General features: G+C 42.5%; 1 protein-coding gene across 1 annotated transcript; it reads right to left on the bottom strand.

Moving 5' to 3' along the window:
- Window positions 1-5,595: 5,595 nt before the first annotated feature.
- NMRK2 (nicotinamide riboside kinase 2) lies at window positions 5,596-14,707 on the bottom strand. Its single transcript, XM_019556971.1, has 8 exons — window positions 14,500-14,707; window positions 11,462-11,552; window positions 9,880-9,928; window positions 9,522-9,693; window positions 7,493-7,564; window positions 6,853-6,959; window positions 6,080-6,165; window positions 5,596-5,964 (listed from the first exon to the last, which is right to left on the bottom strand). Exons 1-7 carry the CDS (start codon window positions 14,523-14,525, stop codon window positions 6,080-6,082), a joined length of 603 nt encoding a protein of 200 aa, XP_019412516.1. The 5' UTR covers window positions 14,526-14,707; the 3' UTR covers window positions 5,596-5,964.
- Between the last annotated feature and the right edge of the window lie 3,245 nt (window positions 14,708-17,952).

The following is a 17,952-nucleotide window of genomic DNA, read 5'->3' as shown; positions in this document are numbered from 1 at the left end:
ACCCAGCAGCCCCAACCCAGCTGTGCTGGGGGCTGAACAAACCCAGTGCAAGAGACAGCTCCTAACTTATCATCTAAATAGACCAGGCAGAGGAAAGGGTGGGAGAGCAGAAGGTTTATCACCCCCATTTTACAGGAAGGGGTTGGGGGCCGAGGCACAGAGAAATGAAGAGACTTTCCTGAGGCCACATGCAATCTGGAAGGGAAAACCTCCATCTCCCAAGACCCCCTTCCCCTTCTCCGAGCTGAGTAATGTGCAGGTTGGACTTGGCCCTTTCCCTTTTACTGTCGAGGTTACGGCTCTCTTATTTGTAAAGCCTCAGGTGGCTAAACCTGAAGGCAGCTGGCAATGAAACACAAGCGAGCGTGAGGGGTCAGTAGCCTAGAGGCCCAGGGAACGCTGTCCTTCCTGGGCCTGGAACAAGCTGTGAAGCTGTCTCTGACCCTCCTGCCCGGCTCTTGTACTCCCTGCCCTCTCCTGGTCTGTTCACATAGCAGGGCCCTAGCACGTGTTTGCGGGCGGGCGGGCGGGCGGGGGAACCTCAAACAGGGCCTGTCGGCCGGGCTGGCGTCCAGTGGAAATTACCAAGTCCCCCTGCCCCCCCCGATATCTTCCAAACTCAGTGAAAACTGACACCTGATGCAGCCAGAGACATTCATCATGGGTGTGAAGGGGGCTTGGAGGAACCTGGTGCTGGCTCCTACAGCTGGTGCTGGGGTGCCTCGCACTGCTCAGCTCAGTGGGGCTCCTGCTCAGTGGGGTTAGGCAGGTCTGAGACATTTTAGTAGCTGCTGGATCCACTTCCCTTGAACAGCAGCGGGCTCCTGTCAATGAGGGCCTGACATCTAGTAATGATTTGTTGAGAGCAGTGGGTGAGCAGGGGTCTCTATGAACTGCAGATCACATTGTCACTTCTCCCCCAAGCTGCTGACAGGCTGAAGAGTCAGGGCCAGGCAAGATGTATTGAGACTTTCAGATGGGGAGCTGGGAACTGATGGTATTCAGTGGGTTTTGTGGGAGAACTGAGCTTTCAGAAAGGATCTGGAGTGTGAGGCAAGGGGAGCTGAGAGAGAGGAAAAAGAAACCCAGGTTCTTCCTCAGGGACCCCTCTAGACACAGGGAAGGGAGCTAGGAGCTGGTGCCATTGCTAGAGTCAAGGAGCAGTGAATGGAGATGCTAGGGGTGGGCTCAGTGGGGCAGGAAAGATGGAAAGGATGCCTGTGACTTCCAAATCTGTTGCACATCCCAATCAACACTGCAGTGCAGATCATCTTGTAAGGGTCACTCCCAGCTGCATTTGCACTATTACTTTCCCTTGGCCCTAGCTGGATTTCTCAGGAAGGGAGGACCCCCAATCATTTGGCCCTGGTTGCTGAATTTTTTGTGGCTTCCCTTTCATCCTCTCACTAGCTGTGGAGTACTTTGCAGTCTTCTCCCTCCTGACCCCTTCCTTTTGTGCTTTTCCTACTACAAAGGCAGCACACCGGCACACAATGATCTGAACGTTCGGCACAGCGGTGAAGTTGGCGGGTCCCACTCTGGATGGTATTTGGATTGAGTGTTACAGAGGAAAGCAAGCAGAGGCAAAACAGGGCCCCAGCACAGATGGCCTGGTGTGACTTACAGCGGTGACCTATAGATCTACTTCTAGGAGGCAGTTAATTAGAGTTTAAAGGGTTCTCCGTTACCCAGTATGACATTCACATAGCCGTCATCTTAATCATGTTGTTCAGTGCTGAGTGTTGTATTCTGGAGGAGGCTGTTTCTAGTTACATGTGGCTGAGGCTTTGGTTTCTGCTGCACAGGGAAGAAGTGCTGGGGAAAGGGTGGGCAGGAACACAGCCGGCTGCAGGGGGCTCCGAATCTCTCTGGTCCTTTTCGGAGCATTGTGGTTTGCGTGAGCTGGAGTTGTATAGAGGATCACTGCCTGTCCTCCATGCAGACAGGGCTGGGAGGCTGCCACCAAACAGCCTCTTCCTAAATGCAGCGGTGCTTCTGTCCTAGAAACACGGCCTCATATTTGTTTAAGTAAACTAATCTGATACTGTTCCAAGTTCCTGTGCTATTCCAAGTGCTTCTAGTTGTTTGCAATAGTCTCCTGCCTTGGCCTTCAGGTCAGGGGAAGGTTGAGATTGTATGTCTCCTAATTGTCGGGGAAAGTGCCAGGCTACTTGTGCTTGGCCATGTCTGTTCTGGGGGAATGTAAGATGCTAACTACTGGGGTGTTACTAAGCAAGTGGTAGAAGCAGGATTACATGAAGTCTCCAGTGCCAAGTTGGGGCTGTTTCCACTGGACCCTGCTGCCTTCCAAGCTCCATGTAATGCTTAGCATTGGCAGAAACAAAATTCTGTTAAAAATGTGGTAGTCAGTCATTGCGAGTCACATGTTTCTTCCCTTCCCCTCTGCCACAAGGATAACCTTGAGCAGTTGACACGACTGTCATGCCAAGGACAGAATCAATATCAAAGAGGGAAATGTGATGAAATTGTAGAAATTAAAGATGTTTCCAGGCCTGGGGGAGGGTGATTACTCACCCCAATCTTGGACAGACCCCAGCAGTATGTTCTTGCATGCTCTGTCCAGGTTAGTTGCGGATAGCGACTTTTTGTAGGGGTGCAGTTTCTACCTTCTTAATGCACTCCAGTCAACTCCTAGCCTTACATGCAGGGCCGATGCAAGGAGGTGCAGCTCTGTTGGCTTCAGATTAGCCCAGACCCTGTACATTTAATCTAGCCCTTGCACATGGATATTTGTCACCAGAGTCAGCACCTAAAAGGATATATGGAAATCCTATAGCAGCAGTTGTTACTGAGCTCTGCAAGATTGACATAGTGCTAAAGCTCAAGGAATGTTTGTCTCGCCCTGCAGTTTTATTCCATACCACTGAAGGAAAAGAGGTCTTGGAAGTTACTAGTTGATTTATAATCCCTCACTTGCTGGATGTAACTGTCCACATTCACTTGGTGTCATGCCATGCTCCTAAAAGGAGGGATCTGTTACCAGAGTGTCCTGCTGGCAACTAAGGAAATCTCTGGAGAACCATATTAAAATCCCTATTTGGGGAGTTTTTGATGATCTTATTAAGGATATAATGATCTCTCTCCAATATTTTTTGAGAATGTTATGTTGCAGAATATAATGCAAATGTACAGGCAGCAGATTAGAAATGGGACTGGGAGCCCAGGCTTGGCCATGACTTTGGTCAAACTGCTCACTTTGTTTAATAGAAAAAAGGTGGAAAATATCTGTAGCTGCTTTGCAAGGGTATTGAGGAATGGACTGCAAAGGGGACTGCAGCAGTTTCCAGAGGTACTGTACTGCATAATGCCTGACCATATGTTGCTCATCTCATCACTGCCTCCAGTGGGAGGAGTTTGCTAGTATGCGCGCTGCTCCTAAGATTTCCAGTGCTTCAGTAGGAAAGCTGCTGTAAACTAGAGCAGCCACCATGAATGGTGTAAGGTCTGGCTGGGGCATTACTGGTTCTCAGTATCTGGTAGGTGCGAAGAGAGACTCTACACCCGATTCCTCACCTGTGGAGATGATATTGCTTTCCCTAGCAGGGCTGTGAGGCTTGACTCTGACATGATTTTAGAGCCTCTAACAGAGGCTGTAAAAATGCACCGTCTCCAAAGCAATGTTTCTAAGGGAATATAATTTCCTTTAAATGTCAATAATAAAATGAATTGTTCATTATTTTTATATAGTGAGAACAATAGGGTTAAACATGAGGGTTAACAATAGGGAGGCCTGTAAAGAATCCTATCGTGCCAGCATTCCAGAGCAGAATTATTCAGACACTCCAAGCATCTGTCAGCAAGCAGGACTGCAGCTATTCAGTGGGAAATGCTCCATAAAATAATGTAGAACAGACTGACAAGGTATCAGTGACAAATCCCAGTGCTGTGTCCCAAGCCCAAACATTCCTTAGGTTTGCCATTGACAAGTGTCCTGGCACATAAGGGCATAACTATAGTTTTGTTAGTCTCCTCTTCAGGCATGCAAGTAATGAGCAGGGTTACAGAAGAAATATGTCTTTTTATAGCCTGCATAAGAATGAATGGCAATGTTTAAGTTTTTCTATATCCTGCCTAAAATACTCTTGCTTTTCCTCCCTATTTCCCCCTCCTTTCCCCTGTGGCCCCCCCTCCCCATTTTACATTTGATAATCTTAACACTTGGAAGACCAGATCCTAAAACTGATTTGTTCTCAATATAGCCCACTGACCTTTGAACAAGTCGATCTGCTATCATTGGAATGGCATTAAAACATGTTTTAAAATAAGAGATTTTCTACCAACGTATAGCAACTGGCTTTCTAGAGTAATGCTTCTTGAGGTAAGTCAGGAAATGTTCTGAAGTGTGTAATGCTGACACAGTAGCAAAGTTATTTTAGTATCAAATAGATCAGAGTACTTAGTCCATGTGAGCTTTGTACTTCAGGAAACTTTAGAGTGTTTTTATAGAGTGGTGCATCGCTTGTGCTTTAGTACTTGTTTGATGGCACAACCTATCTTTAGCAAGTGTATTTTGATACCTAGTCAAATGGTATATATACCTTTAACTCACCTAGCTATCAAGGCTTAATGTAATTAAAAAACAGGAAAGGTTAATGTTAATAATATAGACTTAGCAGCTGGAGCAGATGCAGCTTTTTTTATTCTTGCAGAAGTGCCTGGACATCCCTAGTTAGTGGCTGTTTTTCAAGATGGAACACTTAACAGAAAGAAGGTTTCTACACCAAGGAGCTTCTGATGCCAGGACATAGTATTAGGTAGACATGACTGAATGGAAGAGGGTTTGCGTAGCCTTTACTATTGTTACATTACCCTGGATTTCTGTAGGAGTTGCATGTTCTACATATACCCATCAAATTCCAGTTTATTTTCCGTTGAACTCCCCCCAAAAAGAGCAAACAAGGTTGTTTTGGTGACTTTTATGGCTTTGCTAAAGACTATGCATTTAAGTTGTGCTCTTTTTACTAAGGCAGGGATGCTCAATCCCTGGCCCTGTCTCATCTGCCACTGCCAAATTTCCAGACCCATGGGGAGCCCCTGGCCCTGTGTGTTAGATTGAGCACCCCAGTACACAGGGGCCCAGTACACAGGGGCCAGCAGGGGTGGTGGGAGCTGACACAGCCTGATCCTGCCATGTGGGAGCAGCCTTGGGCCCCAAGATCCAATCCTAATATGTGGGGCCAGGAGGGGGCAGTGCTGGGCCTCAGTGGCCAGTTCTAGTGCACGGGCCAGCTGAGGTCCATCAAGGCCCATGGTCCAGGATCAGACTCCAATCTAGCCCACAGACCAGCCCTATACCACTCATCTGACCTATAGAGTCAAAAACTTAAGCGCCACTACACTAAGGAATCTGTAAGCAATCATGCTAATGTGAATAATCCAGTTTAACTTGCCAGAAGTCCTCAAAATGAAGAACACATCCTCATATGCTTTTCCTATGTTTAAAGCTACACGTTTCAGTTGGGGAATGAGATTACGTATACTGTAAGCAACCACGTATGCTACTCTTGCCGTTCTGATTTGTCACATCCCCAGTACAATAAAGTTGTTCAGCACACTAAGGAAGAGACCAAAACCAACTCTTTAAATGTGTTTTTACTGAATTTATAAATCTGGCATTACAAACAAGGTACTGATACAAAGGCTTAATATCTACACAAAGAAATAAGCAGAACAGATGGTGGTTGTCTGCATGGAGCTAAGTGTTCAGTTATATAAAAAATGCATCTTTAAAACTGACGTGTTTAAACCAATGGAATAGAAAATAAGATTTTAAAAACTTGCTGATTGGTGAGTTGTAAATAAGTTACTTCCACTTTTCAATTATATACAAAATATATTTTCTAGGAGTTTAACAGATTAAAGAAATAAGCCAGTTCTATCTTCTAAAGTTTCAAGGACTATTTACATCAGTCTGTACATGGATCTTTCGGTTCTTCATAGACCCTGCGAAGTAAGCAAGGGAGTGTGAATAGCCAAACATAAAAAGGCATGGGTTGCTCAGCATGAGAATCTTCCCCCACCTCTCCCCCCTGCCCCACAGAAACAGATCTGTTCTTACCTATGAACTATTTAAAAGCTTATTCTGAACATCTTCAAAGACTTGATTGTAAAGATCATCTCTAGACTTTAATCCATCTAGATAAACTGAAAGAAAATTCAATAAGTGGATTGGTTTGCAGCCAATCTGCCTAAATGCAGAAGTTTAAAAACATTCTACAAGCATATTTTACATGATCAGCACAAAAACTCAATTAACTTTTCAAGGTCCAAAAAAAAAATCTTACTCCACAATTTTTCCTCCTAGTTCATATATACAGGAATAACTGTACGGTTATAAACAGGAATTTACTTTCAAGGTACTTTCTAAAGGTATTAAACACCACAATATTATAAGGTGGGTCAGCGTTCAAGCCATGTTATAAAGCTGGAAATAGAGTCTGAAGTGATTTGAAGTAGTACACCAAGCAAATCTGTAACAAATTTCCTTTGGGTCAAGGGAAAAGCAATCAGCGTGGTCTTTAATGTTTCCCATTAGACAAAAAGCAGTAAACTTTACAGTTTAATTCTGACTGTGCTGCAGTGCTGCTTACCAAGGGATTCTTTCTGACATATTAGCCTAAGACAGTGGGGATTTTTCCTTTTCGCTGTACCTGAGCTACCTTGTTGATGTTAACAAAACTGTAATTTAGCAGAGAAGAATCTAGGCTAGTGGCAGTAGGAACCTCCACGCTCCCCAGTATCACAACAGGGAATTAAAACCTGGAGACAAATCTTAGCTTCCTTAAAAATTGGTACTACAGCGGTCCATGATTTGCTTTTGAAGTGACTTACCAACATCAACCTCATTGGCTTCCATTTCTTTTCTGTGTTTAAGATACTTGGGCCAGACATGTCCATCAAAGAGACCAGGAGGGTCAGGTACAGTATAGTTACGTGTACTAGAAGTAATAAAATGAAAAAGAATGTTAGACTACTGAGCGTGCACTGTTTCTAGTACAATACTGAAAGCCAATTATCCTCTAATGTCTGTCCAATAGTGTTTTTGGAGAGAATTGCTGGTTACAGTCTAGCTGTCCATATTCCACAGTCTATCTGCTAGAAGGCCCAGGACTGAATGAGGACAGAACAAGTTAAATCCTTTTGAGGTTTACTGCAAACTCAGTATTAGGAAAGTCTGCACCGTCACTGTATACAGTGGAACTAAAAAAACTGAACTTTTGCATGTTATTTATAAAGAAAACTACACTCATGAAGCAACTAGAGGTTAAATGTTGGACAAAAAACACATTAGTTATCTTTTTCCAGTTGACACAAAAGTTTGAAATTGTAACTTCAGTTTGAAAGTGATGCCTATATATAAAAAATAAAATTATCACAGGCAAGTGACTAATATGCTTCTATTTCCCAATGTCTGATATTTAGGTCTAGTACTGACTGTGTGTATTACATATAAACCAAGCAACCAGGTTACCTTCTTCTCCTTTTGCATTCGTCATATGGAACTGCCAAGTAGTAGCGTATGTCAAACAGGTCAACCAGTGGTCTGGGGAAATAATTTAAATCAATCAGTCATCTACATTCTTAACCGTAAGAGAGAGAAATGCAAACATGCTAAATCTGTTAACTCCCTGCAATGAATAGTTTGCTTCATTTTTCATCTATGATTTCTATTTGCCATATTGCTTCAAACTGTTCGTGTTAGACAAGTGACATCTCAGTCAATCTGACAGATTCACAAATATTTTCATCTACTATACAGAAGCAAGGTGTTTAAAGACACCTCAACAGACTTACTTGGCAAAGGCAAACTAATCAATCAATGAACTTTAGGAAAGAACACAAGGGCCATGTCCACACAAATGCGGACATCTGGGGACAAGAAGCAGCAGACCTTGTGCCACTTCTGTTTGTCCCTGGGGAATGCCCACACCATGCGCCTTGTGGTGCATGGCAGGTTACCCCAGGTGGGGTAGGGGAGGCTGGGGCCAGCAACCTTACCTGGGACCTTGGCGGCCTCAGGGAGCTGCAGCTGCAGTGCTTCTGCAGCTGGGAGCCTAGCTGGCAACTAGAGTGTGGCTCTGGCCAGCCAGGCTCTGGTTTTGGGCCGTGTGCTGCCACCATATACACAGCCCTGCTTTTTTTCTGTGTGAGGTTTTTTGACCCCAGAATCTCCTGGCGTCAACCCCCCTTCCCCCATCTGCATTGCAAGCGGCAGCATGGGGAACACCTGAATGTGCAGTGTGTGGTGCTGCAGACGGGTTTGTGGCACCACATACTGCACAGCTGCACTCATCTGGAGGCGCCCAGGGACTTTGCTCTTTCACATCTGGGCTGAATTAAGTTCCCATGAAGTTGAATCCCCACTCTACTTCCCTCCTTGCACTAACTAGAGACATCAGATCAGACCAGGGCATCGCTGCAAGTCAATCAAATTTATATAGCAGGATTGGACAGAAGGGGATTACCAGAATTTTAGAATCCTGCTGATGGGTGCATGTATCTTTAATATGGAGATAGAGACCACATAGATGCCAAATACTAGGTCCCAGACTGCAATAATCCATCTTAGTCAGAATGTAGGCTGCTTGCATCAAGATGATGCAGTTTGTAAAGGGATCTGTTGCCTCTATAGAAACACTTTGGTCCACCTTATTCAGACAAAGTGTAGGCAAAGGGATCCAGGCAGGCTGCCAAAACAAACTTCAGTTAGACACCCCTAATAGCAACAGGCTGCATTAGGGAATCCTTGTCAAAAAGCAGTCTAATTGCATAGCAGTTGTACATTTTACCATTGCATCTTTTGTTCTCATGAAACCATTTACAAAGAGTTTTGAGCCAAGATTTCAATGCAAGACAACTTTACTATTGCTCTTTGCCTTATTTGTAGGCTGCATTTCACTTTGGGTGCATGCATATGTAACATGCAACTTGATGTCTTCCACCTTCCTTGTTCAATGTATTTCCCTCCCTTTTTAAAAATCAAAATTACCACAATAAGTAGGTGGAAAAATGTAGAATTTTTCTTAAATGTGAAACAAATTGCTAGGCTCAGTCCAATTACTACTTAACAAGCATCTGTGTCACAAAAAGAACCTATTCAGGAGTTGCAGGACAGAAAACTGAATGTGCTTTCTTGCTCCTTTTGACGATTCTTACAAATTAAGGTCGAGGCATGTTTGCAGGAAAATGTAGGAGGGAAGTGTGAACAGTCATTGCTAGTTTATTGCCTAAGGAGTTCTGATCTTTAGCAGAGATCTAGGTGTAAGTCTAATAGCTCAACTTCTGGCTCGAGAAGGCAATGTGTTGTATGGCCCCAGGCAAGTCACTGTGTCCTTATCTGCAGTACTGCATAGCGGCATTAACACAATCAGTTAGCTAATTTATAAGGAGGCTTCTGCCCTGAGATTTATTATAACATTTTTCACTTGCAACACATTCTCTTTAAGGAGAGAATTAACCACCCCCCAAAACAAACAACCAAACAAAATAACCCCACTTACTTGTAATTATAAAGCAAGAAGCCTTCAATGACCAATATGTGGATATCTTTGGAGTCTGGCTCTTTTGAGCCAGGTATTACATTCACACCATGGGAACGAGCAAATTTCACTGGGTTTTCAATCCATGCACGCACAGTGTTCACCATTGCATCCATATCCAGGGAATCCAGCACTAGTTAGAAGAAAGTAACGGAACAAAACCAGTCAAATACCACAAACAACCTAAGTTAGAAAGTGTGTAAATAAGAACTTGTAATATGGAAGTATAAATTACCATTAAATCTTAAGATTATAGTTAAGAAGAAATACTTAGGAAAATATATACATTACTGCATCCTACAGCGAACACCGCTCTTACCATCCCATTGTTTAAAGCCGTCTTCCCCGACTTCTATCTGATCTTGTGGCTGAAATATAGTGAGCAATAAAACATTGCTGCAAACTCAGGGTGATCAGTTACCCACGATTCGATCACAACCTGGACACTATTGTAATACACAACAAAGCAAGCGTCCACTTAACAAAACAGAAATCCTTCATGTGTAAAGTCTGAAGTTACATTTTTTATAACCCCATTCTCCACCAACCCTCAGAGCTTCAAAAAGTTAGTTTGCTCTAAGTGAGCCACTTTTTCCAATGGGATTCTAAGTTTAAAATATTGTATAATAATCAAATATAGGCCCCTGTTTTTAGGTTAAGAGATTGAATCGTAAGTCTTAAAATAAAGGTAGTATTAAGGTACAGTTGCTATTACATGATATGTTTTTTAGCTAACATTTCTAATAAAGATGTAGTTGAATAAGGTACAAGTCATTTAATCTCAGCTCTGCTTTCAGTAACCGATTTTAAGTCAGGCAGAAGGCAGCATAGATATCCACCTTCATAGACTAAATACTTTTTGAAGTAAATATGCCAGAGGGAAGTGATAAGTTTTACTGTAAAATTGGAATGAATTCTACCCCTTTTCCACTTTTTTCCAACTTGGGCTACAAATTGCATCTTGATTCAGTTTCACCTTTGCAATAAATATATTTTATTTTGTTCTATGTAGTAGGGTGTGCATACATTTGAATGCACAGACAGTAAATGGGCCTTACAACTCTTGTCAACACCAGAAAAAAGTCTTATATTTTGGGGCTAAAACACAGAGTTCTCTGTAAAATACAGAGTTGTCCAGCTGTGTTATTTCATGGCTTATTCTTACTTCCATAAGTGGGATCAAACTGTTATTAACAATTATGAGATTGTTTCAACTTAGGGTAACACAATTCAGTAACAAAGTTCTAACCTGACTTGGGCCCTGACATTACTTTGGGCTTGTTCTAGCATCTGCTGAATTCAAAGGAGTCCTTCTGCTGATTTCAACTGGCTTTGGATCAGGATCTAATAGAGGTAAGACTGAACTGTGGTAAATAGACCATCACTCCATACAAAGCTGTCTTCACCAACTTGAAGACGTATAGGTTTGTTTTCTTTGTAACATGCAGTTTCCTCTGAAATGATAAAGCTGCAAATGTGTATACACTGTGTTTAATTTAAAAGCAAACAGCAAGGAAAGGAAATAAGCTTGGGGAAAGAGGAAGTAAATTGATGTAAAAATAGAGTTCAGTTGAACAAAACTGTTCACTAAGGGTTAAACGTACTTGGTTTGAAATTTAAGCAAATTACCACAGACAGTCTTTCTCTATATATAAATTTTGCTAGTGCAACATTCTGAGTTACACAAATTGTGTGAGACTAGCACACATTATTGTTTGGTATAAGACAAATGTGTTTTTATCTGTCCAAAGCAATTCACAGGCCAAATATTTATATCCCAAAGAGATGTTACAGCAAAACTTACGTGTATACAAAATGCAGACGCTGACATAATATTTCCACTAAATATACAAAACATCAGTAAGTATTTAAAAATAAATAAGCAAGTGAATTTTTCTTACCTTGAAAAAGTCATCTTGATGCACAACACAACAGTTTGGAAGTGCTTTGATAAGTCTATTGGTCAAAGTGGTTTTGCCACCATTGGTTACACTAAATAAAAATTTGAAGCAGAATTGTGGAAGATGTATTAAAATTAAGATAATTGGAAAGTCTGATGCATAACTTAGACTAACGCCACTTCTATATAGGATTTTATAATATAAATAATGACACTTCTGCATCAGTTACAAAACCTTTACTACATATATCTCTTATTTGCATACATCAGGGCTATTTGCTATAATTAAAAGGTAGGGTTTTATATTAATCTCATAACTTTCTCTTTGATAGTTGTTACTTCTACCCAAATGTAACTTAACTTTGATTAAACAGTTTCATAGCAAATCCAATAAAACCTTCAAAGTCCTAGTTCTAGTCTTTTAACCTCCTAGATAAAAAAAAAAAAACCTAACCAGACTCCATAGGATCATAGGCAAGTACAGCCAGAAGCAATATCGTGAGACCTAGTCCATTAATATAATACAAGGAAAAATAAATACCAATCTAGAGATTTTAACTCTCCCTTATAAAAGAGAAATATGGCTCATTGAAAAGGGTTCCTATGAGGACAGCCTCCACCAAATGACTCGGTGAGAAATTAGCAAATCGATCTCTTCATCCCAGCTCTTTTGGCAACATGCAGGGACCCCCCAAAAATGTTTTGACCTTGTTTAAAGGAGCACAGATGTCAGCACTAACTCTGGTATGCAGATACCATGGGGACGAATACCAGATAAGCAAAGGAAACAGTCTGGGACACAGTCCATGTGGCTTCCCCACTTCTGTGGCTACAGATGTTATTCATAGCATGGGTTCCATGGTAAATTAATGGACGTTGCATTTATCTTTTATCCAGAGTCAGGAGCGAGAGAACTGGCAATTAATGCCCAGCGGTGTATCTAAGGGGGAATCAAGAGTCTTTTGTACCCAAATGAGTTTTTAGGCAGACAGGGTTCTTTGGGTGAATCTGATCTCTTTTATTAGACCAACTTAAATAACTGGAAAACATTTTTTAACAAGCTTTTGTGTTGAAAAACCCTTGGTTAGGCTGAGGAAGCATCTGCAGTTGGCGCGCGTGCTCTTCCTGGAGGGAAGGCCTAGGACCTTGTCTGCGACCAGCATGGCTACCCCATGCCCCACGCATGAGTCTTTGGCCCTTCACTACTGTGTTGGTATTTCATTTTTGCTGGATCTTAGCTTGCTCCATGGCGAGGGAACACCTTGCTTTTTGGCTGCTTTCATGGAAACCAACCCTGCATCTGATCTGGGGATAGAGACCCGAGGGTAGACAACAGTGGGGGGAATCACTTCCTAGGTGACGGGCGCAGAGGGATTGGAGACTCTTAAATATTCAAACTGGTTCCTTAGGCAGACAAAGCTCTTTAGATAAAGGTTAGACTGACTCAAGTTTGGGGGAAATGGTTCTTTGCAAGCTTTGGGGGCAGTTTTCCAGGACTTTGGGGGACAAAAGCTTGCAAAAAACAATTTGTCCACGCATTTAGCCAGTCTAATAAATAAAAGATACCACGTTTACCTAAAGACCCTTGTCTGCCTAGGTCCTGAGAGCAACAGGCTACAACTAGCACCCTCCTTGAAATTCATTTGGAGGGGGGAGAACTGTCCCTGTTGTGGGATTCCTTTTGGGAAACCCTGTGGGGCTCTGTTCTTTGCTCTTAGTTGTGCCCTTCATTTTGTGTCTCATTTCCTCCCCGCGCGCGCGTCCGCCTTAGAGGGTTTAAATCTCCCGCCTCCCCGGCCGGCCGGCGGAGCACGCTGAGTGCTAATTGGCTGGTGCTCCCCCCTCCCTCCCACCTCGTGGCGGGCACTAATAACGGCCGGTTAATAACGGTCGTGGCCGCCCGCGCGCGGGCTCCGCTTCCCGCCATTTCCCCACCCTCACAGAGCAGCGCAGGGGCTGAGGCCGCTTCTCCCTCACACGCGGGGAGGGTGGGAGGGAAAGTTTCCCCCAGACCCCACTGGGGGCAACACAGCTGCGCCCCGCTCCCTTCCCCTCAGGCCCTGCTGAAACAGGCGCTGAAAAGACCGCAGCTCTTGCTAAAAAGAAATGCCAGGAATGAGAGCAAGACCCGGGGGTGGCCGAGCAGATGTCTCCCACGCAAGGCATGACTTTAAAAATAGGTGCCACGTGTTTATATTATTTTCTTTTATAATCCCTATAGGTGTGGTGTGCATTCGCTATCCACGAAACACTGAGCACATGCCACCAAAGGGAAATGCTTAAAAAAAGAAACCTCCCCCACCCCATTCTTATATTTCCTTCATAATTAGTGCTAGAGGAGTTGGGAGTTTTCCTTCCCCCCCCATGGATGAAGTGTGTTTTGGGGCAGATTTGGATTCAAACTCCCTTTTGCTAATTTAAATCCAGATCCAAAAGAGTTTCCTCCCTAATTGATCATGGCCTCAAGGCTGAATGTGCTAGTGAAGAAGCATTTAACCGTGGACATGCTTTTCCTCAGTAATAACAATAAAATCTGATCCCCAGACTGGTGTCCATTGTCCTAGTCTCACTGCAGTCAATGAATCTGTGAGATCTGACATCTCCCTGTTGCCATCCTATTTATGCAGCCCTGCTTTCAATTTTCATTCATTTGGAGGAGGAAAAAATAGTGTCCTTTTGGCATTAATTTTAGGAACTTTTCTATCACCATTTTATTTCTTTCACTGACTTTTCTATCGCCATCTAAAAGCAATTGTCACTGGGATACTAAAATCTCACCCTGCATGAAGAGTCCTTCCCTTTCCCAGCTTGAGGGACCTCTATTTCAATCTATTCATTTAAAAATATTTTACTATTTGAACACGTCTTCTTTCATAACTAGAGAAAAAAAAATCTGTTTAAATGGCAAGTTACAGAGCTGACGGCATTGACTAAAAATGCAGGCTACTTTAGAAAGATGAGACATAATTTTCAAAGGTTAAAGTATCCCACATGCAGCAAAAATAAAAGCAGCCATGAATAAATTAAATATCAACTTACCCCCCTATACCTATGATGTATTTCATCTTTGTAGAGTTGTTTCCTTGGCAGGGATCTGGAGAGAAGCAATGTGGATTCACAACTACAAATGACGAAAATTAAAGTGAAGCCAAGATTTATCTGAGCCCAAGCCTTTCTTTTTTCTTGGCTATTTTCTGTCCCTCCCTCTCTCTCCGCTCTACCCTGCTTTACTATTTCATTGAGGAAAAAGGCGGGTGTGACTTGCATTTATACCCCAGTGCTGCAATGACCTTCCCTCCCTCTGCATTTTCCCCGCCCCTGCATCATGATGGAAAAGCCCTATGACTATCATGAGCTTGCCAGATTAATATTTCAGAGTCTGGCTCTAACCAATCCTGACCCCAGTGTTTTCGATCATGCGCGCTGCAGCTGCACCTGTTTTGCACCCCTCACAGACCCCACTATCTCTTGCTGCCTTGGCTGGCTTTGTTATAAATAGATTTTTGGCAAGCTTTTCCTTTGCCTAAATTAGTAATGGGGTAGGTGAAAATGTCACCCCGTTTTTACATTTCCACTGGGAGTGCTGGGGCAAGGCAGGGACATATGTACTGGTAAAATGTCTTGCATTTTCCAGGACGTCATATGCATGATCTCTCTGCTTTCCTCTTTCCGCTGCTCTTGTTTAATTATTTCAGGCATCCAGGAATTTTTTGTAGTTCTCACAATGATTTTTTCTGTTATGATTTTTAGAGGGCTCTTTTAGAAAAAAAAAATATATGTAGGAGAAGAAGATTAAATAATGCTGGTGATTATTTCTTTCAAGGTTTTAAGACATTTTGAGTTAAATCAACTACTAATTGGGCTTATTTTTCATAGAGTCACACACACTAAAAAAGTGATGTGCTGTACTTGCCTTAAGGGCCCGATTCTGCTAAACTTTCCTATGCTGAGCACAGTAATATGTGTAAATTGAGTTCATTTGGGCACTACTCGCAATGAATAAGGACTGCGGAACCTACTGTTTCCTAAATTCTTGTTTTTTTATTTGACACAATGTTTTATTTGAGAAATACTTTTGCAGATAGAAGAAGGTGGGAAAAGGTTAAAAGAAAGTAACCCAGTAGCAACCCAGATATAATACTAAATAATATTTTTCAGATTAACACTATGCCATACAATGTACAGAACACACGAATACTTTCTTTAAAGGGCTAAAAATTATTAAAGCAACATATCCTTTTGTGTGATGCCTTTCACAAAATCAATTAATAGAAACTTTAAAAACTTATTTAAAGATCCCTTATCTCCACTGTTCATTCTACACAATTAAAAAAAACAAATGTCATTGCTTTTTATTTCTATGATGCTGTGTGTGTTTTCTTCCACTTCTATTCTCTTGCCCATAGAGCTACCAAACTCTGTATTGTGATCTTGGTGTTAATGTATATATAGATAATGTACCGGGGACGTTTGAGAATATTTTCATGGCCCAAATCCTAGGTAAAGAAGGCGGCAGCAAGCTCAGAAATGATTGCAACAGTGAGGTTCCAATAATTATAGTGGAGTAATTCCACCAGTAAACTGCAGTCTGGAGGGATGGAAGGGAAGGATTCTTTCTAAGCTTTTATATTTCATCAGTCAATGTATTTGTTTATGCTGCCCTTCCCAACAAAGGCTCAGGGTGACTTACAGTAAGAACAGAATAACTTGAAAACAAGAGAGTGGGAAGAAGACCAAAGTGCAATAGTTGTTTCCTCAATAGTCTGTGCCCTGACCTTCCAGTGAAGCACTGTGCAAAACACCTGGAATTTGACCCAATAAAACAGAAATGTGTAAGGAAGATCACAGCAGAAAACATGATTTGAGTGGTTGGCTTATGTCCCTTTCCCAAGGATATAGCCTTTGCTAAAGGGAAGCCATGACAAGAGTATTGTGTGCATGAGCTGGGAATGAACTTAGGGGGTGGAAAACACAGTTCTTGTAGAAAGAGTACTTCTAAAATTGAAGACCATGGGGGTGTAGGGCAACAAATTCACCCTCACAGTGACTCTGCAGTCCTGTGGTGCTGAGAAATGGGTCATACTATGAAGGACAGTAGTCAGAAAAGCACAACACAATGTTACCTAACAGCATGCTGGCAGATAGGATGCAATGGGCAGGGCTTTGGGCAGCATGTCTATTCTAATGCCCTTGTCAAATTTTCTGCTTTTCCATCTAGGTCAAATGGCAAGCAGTCAGTCTATGTAGGCCTGACAGCTGAGCTGCCAGTGCCTGCTTGTAATATATCTTTATATTAAAAGCTCTGTAAATATTTTCATTGTAAAGTTGTAAACCAGTTTTCCCGTGGGCAACCCTGAAGTAATAAAGCCTTACTAAAGAGGAAAAAGTATTCCCCAATTTTGGTCGCATCTTCCTCAGGGCTTTCAAGGTGACTTTCAAGTGAGCACATTAAATATACAACATGTAGTCTATTCTCTACCTTCAGAAAATGAAATGAAGAGTTAGCATTGCTGAGATTCTAATTCATCTGAACCTGATGCTCAAGGGTGGTCAGCAAAGGAATATATAATCTGGATTCACGTTCTCTTTCATTTCATTTTTATTAAGAAGCTTTTATACCTGGAATTGAAAAGTTCTGTTTTTCTGTGTCTAGGCTTGCAAAGTGTACCTGTATGAAGAAAGCCTGGGTGTCCCCATTATTCCCAGCAGAGGACTTATCAGTATAGGAATCTGCTAGTGTCCTTTAATGTGACATTCCTTTCATGTTTCCATCCATATTTGGGCACAGTATATATAACTTTGAGCTAAGGATTTCATGGAAGAAATGGTATGGTGTTCTTCTGATGAAAGTTGATCTTGTCTTGGTGGGGGAATGATAACTCTTTGTGCCCCACATTATACATCCACTCCCAGTGCTCAGTAATATAAATCCAGGCCCTAAAATGGGTGATATTCTTCTTTCTTCTAATGCAGCCTTAAAGTATCTGTTTCTGTATTTGGGACAGAGTGAGATCCTGTCTGGCTCATTTTTTTTTTATCTTCAAAATCTTTACTGGCATCTAATCATGGTTTTCCAACACGGTTTGTACAGACTTGCTAATCTAGTGAGGGGGGATTTAAACTACGTTCTTCAGGAGTTGGAGACCAAAGCCCTGAGGTAAGTGGAGAAGCAGGAGATCCAGAGGAAGAGCACGCAGGAGGGGGCAACAGGGGAGGTGCTTTCCTACTTCCTGAGAAATCAGGGCAATCGACTAATTACCTCAGGTGCCTGTACACAAACGCACAGAGCCTGGGAAACCAGCAGGAAGAAGTGGAAGTCCTTGCACAGTCACGGTACTATGACATGACTGGAATAACAGAGACGTGGTGGGAGCTCGCAGGACTGGAGCACTGTCATGAATGGGTACAAGCTGTTCAGGAAGGACAGGCAGGGGAGAAGAGGAGGAAGAGTTACACTTTATGTAAAAGGGCCATATGACTGCTCAGAGCTCC

Source organism: Crocodylus porosus, unplaced genomic scaffold (genome assembly GCF_001723895.1).
Source record: "Crocodylus porosus isolate Cpor-Errol unplaced genomic scaffold, CroPor_comp1, whole genome shotgun sequence".
In the NCBI taxonomy this organism is placed as follows: Eukaryota; Metazoa; Chordata; order Crocodylia; family Crocodylidae; genus Crocodylus; species Crocodylus porosus.
This window is presented reverse-complemented; position numbering and strand designations above follow the sequence as displayed.